This window comes from Gigantopelta aegis, chromosome 4 (assembly GCF_016097555.1).
Source record: "Gigantopelta aegis isolate Gae_Host chromosome 4, Gae_host_genome, whole genome shotgun sequence".
Taxonomy (NCBI): Eukaryota; Metazoa; Mollusca; class Gastropoda; order Neomphalida; family Peltospiridae; genus Gigantopelta; species Gigantopelta aegis.
Window position 1 is genome coordinate 41,074,706 of NC_054702.1, and position 7,047 is coordinate 41,081,752.

General features: G+C 35.8%; 2 protein-coding genes across 2 annotated transcripts in view; both read right to left on the reverse strand.

Annotated features, from left to right (window-relative positions):
- Nucleotides 1–7,047, reverse strand: part of LOC121370560 — a 407,496-nt gene that overhangs the window by 245,373 nt on the left and 155,076 nt on the right. The window lies entirely within an intron of this gene.
- The window catches only part of LOC121370557 (transcription initiation protein SPT3 homolog), a 91,613-nt gene that overhangs the window by 23,999 nt on the left and 60,567 nt on the right, over nucleotides 1–7,047 (reverse strand). Inside the window, exons 3-4 of the mRNA XM_041495866.1 lie at nucleotides 6,015–6,099; nucleotides 1,283–1,369 (exon numbers count right to left, since the gene is read on the reverse strand). Coding sequence (XP_041351800.1) covers nucleotides 1,283–1,369; nucleotides 6,015–6,099 — 172 coding nt within the window. The remainder of the gene's footprint in view (nucleotides 1–1,282; nucleotides 1,370–6,014; nucleotides 6,100–7,047) is intronic.

The following is a 7,047-nucleotide window of genomic DNA, read 5'->3' on the forward strand; positions in this document are numbered from 1 at the left end:
GAACTGGCTGGACAAACAGCAGATGAATTAAGCCCGACATCAAACAGCTGCTGAGTAACCTACTAGTATGTTCTAGCGTGTTATTAGGTTATACCAGTCGTAGTGAACTGGCTGGACAAACAGCAGATGAATTAAGCCCGACATCAAACAGCTGCTGAGTAACCTACTAGTATGTTCTAGCGTGTTATTAGGTTATACCAGTCGTAGTGAACTGGCTGGACAAACAGCAGATGAATTAAGCCCGACATCAAACAGCTGCTGAGTAACCTACTAGTATGTTCTAGCGTGTTATTAGGTTATACCAGTCGTAGTGAACTGGCTGGACAAACAGCAGATGAATTAAGCCCGACATCAAACAGCTGCTGAGTAACCTACTAGTATGTTCTAGCGTGTTATTAGGTTATACCAGTCGTAGTGAACTGGCTGGACAAACAGCAGATGAATTAAGCCCGACATCAAACAGCTGCTGAGTAACCTACTAGTATGTTCTAGCGTGTTATTAGGTTATACCAGTCGTAGTGAACTGGCTGGACAAACAGCAGATGAATTAAGCCCGACATCAAACAGCTGCTGAGTAACCTACTAGTATGTTCTAGCGTGTTATTAGGTTATACCAGTCGTAGTGAACTGGCTGGACAAACAGCAGATGAATTAAGCCTGACATCAAACAGCTGCTGAGTAACCTACTAGTATGTTCTAGCGTGTTATTAGGTTATACCAGTCGTAGTGAACTGGCTGGACAAACAGCAGATGAATTAAGCCCGACATCAAACAGCTGCTGAGTAACCTACTAGTATGTTCTAGCGTGTTATTAGGTAAATATTTTACATGTACGTCTTTTGGGGGCTCTAGACAAGGATCAAATAAATCTTTAAAAAATATCCATTCAGCCATAAATCAAACAAAATGGAAGACCTGGACCCATATTTTCCAAGCAATCTTAGCCTACAAAATCGTAAAACCATCATAAGCTATGACATCACTATGCCGTGTGCTGTAGTGACGTCACAACCTATGACAGTTTTACGATTTCATAGCACTGAGATGGCTTCGAAAATATGGGTCTTGCATGTATGTGTCTGAGATTTTTCAAAAGGACATAACATTTGTAGTTTTAAAAAAGTTGGGTGCCAGTGGTGAGGAACAAACGATCTAAAAAACAGAAAAAATGCCTTCTATACATATCAGCCATATTAGCCATCAGTAAAAAAAAAAAGATGACAAGTATTTGAGATGTTTCAAAATGATATAAAATTTAACATTGGAAAACTGTAGTTTTCACCTTGTCCTTTCGCAGCAGAAACAAAAAGTCTTCCATTCCAATGAACCGACTACAACGCTTGGCAGCCACGTCTGATGCTTGTTGAAGCTAGAACAACAAAAAAAAAAGCCTATAAAATACTTTCCTAAATTAAAGTACCGTACAGTGAAACCTCTCAAAACCAGACCCCCTGTAAACCGGATTTTCCTCAAAACAAGATGTTTTTCATGGTCCCTTTTTAAATATCTGTGCACAAGAAAACCTCTCTAAACTGGATACCTCTAAAAATTTGACTTTTAAACTTGGTCCCATGGGTGTCCAGTTTAGAGAAGTTTCACTGTATCATAATTTCCTGCATAGTGCCCACAGGCCATATGTTTTAAAGCACCTCAAATAATACCCCCTTGGAACTGCCAGATGCTATGTGACTGTTTTAGTTTGTCGTGGATAAAAAACATGCAAATAATACAAAAACCTTTATTCACAGAGACTGTTTAATAAAACAAAATCAAGTTAATAATGGTACGTCAACATATATTTTAAACACATCAGTTTTTTAACTATATTTTAGTGGAATCACAATTGCTATCAGATTACCCGGTATAGATTTGGCCGTTAGATAGTACTGTGGGCCAGACCAGCTTTATTAGTGGCAGAGGACGAGGATACCAGGTGGGTGCACAGAAGTACAGAAACTGCACCCGCGGAGGAAGTTGAGATAGATAAATGATGGTGTGGAGAGCTGAGAAGACAGAGTCGGAGGAAACTGACAGAGAGGGTCAAAACAGATTGAAATTGTGGGAGAAACTGTAAAGTTTATATATTAAGATAATAATTACTCACGGTTTCTAAAACTTAATTACAGCTAGCTGAGGGGTATATTTGGTGTAGGAAGGAAGAAAAGATTTTATTTAACAACACACTCCACACATTTTTATTTACTGTTATATGGCGTCGAACATATGGTTAAGGACCACACAGATATTAGGCTACTCTTTTCAATTAACAGCAAGGGATCTTTTATATGCACCACCCCACAAACAGGATGGCACATACCACGGCCTTTGATATACCAGCTGTGGTGCATTGACTGGAACGAGAAATAGCTCAATGGGCCCACCTACAGGGATCGATCCCACACCGACCGCGCATCAAGAGAGTGCTTTACCACTGGTGTAGGGGGCAATAAACAGGAAAGTACAGTATTCAATACACTTCACGGGCTGATAACCGAAACTGGTTACGTCAGTACCGTATATATTTTGCCAAATGATGGCACATGTACATGCCTTTTTCCCCTATTTAATGTAGGTTTAGAAACAGGACATACATACATTGTATGTGTTATCACAATGTTCAAAATAATACACATGTATACCAAAGTGAAATGTGTCATTAGCCTAGTAGTATCCATTTGCCAAACTAACTGAGTGCTTCGTGCCTGACCAGATGACCTCACCCTAATTCTTTTTTCTATCACTGGGAAGATGAACTTTTGTGGTGGGAGTAGGAGAGAAAGGAGAAGAGCCCAGGGTTTTTTTTTTTTTTTTTTTTTTTTTTTGGGGGGGGGGGGGGTGTTCTGGAGGTTTTCTTTTGTTGTTGTTGGTATTGTTGTTGTTGTTGTTTTCTGGTGGGGTAATTTCTTTACTGACTGTATCTCAGCAGGTGACTTTCATTCTATAAGGTTTAATAATCTATTTTAATTTGATTTATTAAATTACATCTGTCTACATATAATAAAAAAAAACTAATACATTTTTTAAAATCAAAACCAAAATCAATAGTAACACAATCTGATTCTTTCACAAAAGTTTTTATTACTACAGAAACTAGGGGTGTGTGCTGGAAGGTTAGAGGATGAAAGTAACATGGCCAGGCCTATTAATGGGCCATTCCATGGTAATGATTTAAGCCAGGACGTGACATTCTGACTCTTATGATCTCCGTAACTAAAAATCCTTTTTAAATGTAATTGCAGTTTTATCATTTATAGACTCATTACATATAGTAGTATAAGCATGTCAGGCCAAATTTAGTTTTTATAAAAAAAAAAAGAAGACTTATAAAGTGAAAAGTAAAATGTGCCAGGACATGACGAAAATGGACATCACTTTTTTAACACTGCAGTAAATTCCAAAACTCTGCTCTCCTTATAGAATGTTTTCTTATTGAAATACACTGTTTAACACAATATCCAGTCTATTTCTAAATGCTGTATAGCAATTTATTAAAAAAATATTCTTTATGATGTAACATTTACTTTTAAAAGTTTCAGTAGGAGCCAGGACATGACGAGCCAGGACGTGACTTTTTGTCCAGTTCACTTATACAGATAATAACTGATTTGTATATCAAATACTACTAACGAAACACTGTTAATTTATGAAATCTATGATATTTACTTGTTTTAAATGTTTTTATCATCAAAATAAGTGTATAAAATCCTGATTAATTGAACTGTCGTTGTGCAAAAAAATGTTCTCATACGATATTCATATAATATACTTTTATAACCAGTGACCATACTGTCAACAGCATTGTTTATCCTGATGTTGCTAAGTCTGGTGATTTTTGTCTTACCTTTACATTACAACACATGTACAAACTAAAAAGAAAAAAAGAAAAAAAAAAGAAATGTTTTATTTAACGACGCACTCAACACATTTTATTTACGGTTATATGGCGTCAGACATAAGGTTACGGACCACACAGATTTTGAGAGGAAACCCGCTGTCGCCACTACATGGGCTACTCTTCCGATTAGCAGCAAGGGATCTTTTATTTGCGCTTCCCACAGGCAGGATAGCACAAACCATGGCCTTTGTTGAACCAGTTATGGATCACTGGTCAGTGCAAGTGGTTTACACCTACCCATTGAGCCATGCGGAGCACTCACTCAGGGTTTGGAGTCGGTATTTGGATTAAAAATCCCATGCCTCGACTGGGATCCGAACCCAATACCTACCAGCCTGTAGACCGATGGCTTACCACGACGCCACCGAGGCCAGTAAACTAAAAAGATGAAGTATAGGTATAACTTTTGCAGTTAGCTCAACATTTATTGAACAAATGTAGCTACATTTCTCATAAATCACATGTCCTGCATCAGTAAAGCTTCATTTATAGTTCTATCTGTGAATGTTTACCTCAGTGCACGTCAAAATTAGTTTTTCAACTTTATTATTTTTAAATTTAAAATTTAATTTTTGGAAGTTTAATTTTTTTAATGTTTTAAAATCGTTTTGAACTTGCATTGAGATAGATATCTACAGATATACTATCAATGACACTGAATAAGTTTATGGTAGGACAGACATTTAATTCTGTAGAATTCTTGTTTGCAATTTAATATCATACCGGTATATTTTAGAATTAACATATTATTATATTTTGCCTTTTGTTGGTATTTTTATGATCATCTTATTTAATTGGAATTCAAAATATGAACCCCAGTCAGTACAGAAATTATAGTTTTTGGACAGTTTCTTCTTTCTGTTTATCATTATCTGATAGGCCAAACTATCAACAATGTATATTAATATAACTGTTGATGGATGACAATAGCAAAAATCTCAACGACACAATTGATTTAAATCCCCCCAACCCAAGTTTTATCTTCCAGTTATATCTTTATCAATTACATCCTTCACTGGAGAAATGTTGGTTTATATATTCCAATTCATGTTTGGATACCTGTATCTGCCAAGGACTAAACTTACGATTTTAGCAGCACATTGTATTTGAACAATTCTTTGACACAATATTTATTGTATGTGTACACCAGTTTGGATTCACAAACTGGAACATTTGGTATAAATACAATATTCTTTAAATTGGTGGATTATAAATAATTCATTGTTTGGTCAAAACACAGAAGCATAGAATTAATTGATAATAGTATTTTTGTATCTACATAAATCCATGTTAAATATTTGAACATGCTCCCCCAAACATCCAGTTTCTCTGTTTCCGATTCTTGATGGTGAGAGCAAAAATATTGAAAATAAAAGTAATTTCTTTTAGGTGCATGTGCATTATCTAGTCAGTTTTGCCAATTTCTCCATATACAGAGATTTAATACATTTTTAATCTTTACTCAATTTAACATGCCATCTTGAATGCATGTCACGTCCTGGCTCAATGTCACATCCTGGCTCAAAGTTTGAGGTGGTTATTTTAATCATTCAATACAACCAGTCATCATTATACCTTTTATTTATACTTTGAACAGTGAGAAGAAGGAGAATTAAAAAGGATTTTTATTTCTGAAAAATAGTTTTTAAATAAAACTAACTTTTATATGTCAAATCAGCCAGGACGTGACATCATATATTTTGAAAAATAATTTAATATACTAATTATGATATGAAAGAAGGGAAAACAGTATTTTCATATGTAGTATATTTTAGATATGATGTCCTGATACCTAATTTTTACATCTGACATAACAGTAATGAAATATTACTAAAAAAAACAAATGTCACGTCCTGGCTTACAAAAATAATTTTTTCAAATAAAACTGTCATTAAAACCCATAAAACATAAGTAAATTGGCAATAAAAGTATATTTGTATGTGCTTAAGGGTGTTAACTTTAAGCTATAATAAAAACTTAGTTTAACAGATCATTTTGACATTTTCATACCCATGGACCAAATACCACGGAATGGCCCTAATCTGGAACCAGTTACAGCTTTTAATATTTATTTTTAAACAAATTGTTATAGAAAGTGTAACACAGAAAACATTCTCACCAATGACGCCATCTGCTCATGTACGATCTCTTCCACCAGCACTGCACTTTCATGTAGCGGCCTGCGACAGTCCCCGAACCCATACCTAAAATAAAATAAATTAATAGAGTTTAAAGTTTGTTTTGTTTAACGACACCACTGGAGCACATTGATTAATTAATCATCGGCTATTAATTGGATGTCAAACATTTGGTAATGCTGAATTGTAGTCATCAGAAGAAACCCGCTAAATTTTTCCTAGTGCAGCAAGGGATCTTTTATATGCCGTTTCCCACAGACAGGGAAACACATACCGCAGCCTTTGACCAGTTGTGGTGCACTGGTTGGAACGATAAAAAAAAAAAAAAAACCCAGTTGAATGAATCCACTGGTGTGGTTCGATCCTGCGATGCAAGCACCTCAGGCGAACATTCAAGCAACTGAGCAACAACCCCCAAATTAATATAGATAATTATCAAGATTATAATACAGCTATAAACATGTAGTGGTATTTATTTATATTTCATGGGGCAGGACATAGCCCAGTGGTAAAGTGCTCACTCGATGCGCAGTCGGTCTGGGATCGATCCCCGTCGGTGGGCCCATTGGGCTATTTCTCGTTCCAGCCAGTGCACCATGACTGGTATATCAACGGCTGTGGTATGTACTACCCTGTTTGTGAGATGATGCATATAAAAGATCCCTTGCTGTTTATCAAAAATAATAGCCCATGAAGTGGTGACAGCAGGTTTCCTTTCTCAATATCTGTGTGAATGGATGAATTTAAATAAAATGTGTTGAGTGTGTCGTTAAATAAAACATTTCCTTCCTTCCTGTTGACCACATGTATATTCAGACATGTTTTTTTTTGCCATAGACATTTTCTTAATTGCAGGGGTTGAATATGGTTTAATTGAAATATAAAGAAATGTTTTATTTAACGACGCATTCAACACATTTTATTAAAGGTTATATGGCATCAGACATATGGTTAAGGACCATACAGATAGAGAGAAGAAACCCGCTATCGCCACTTCATGGGTTACTCTTTTCG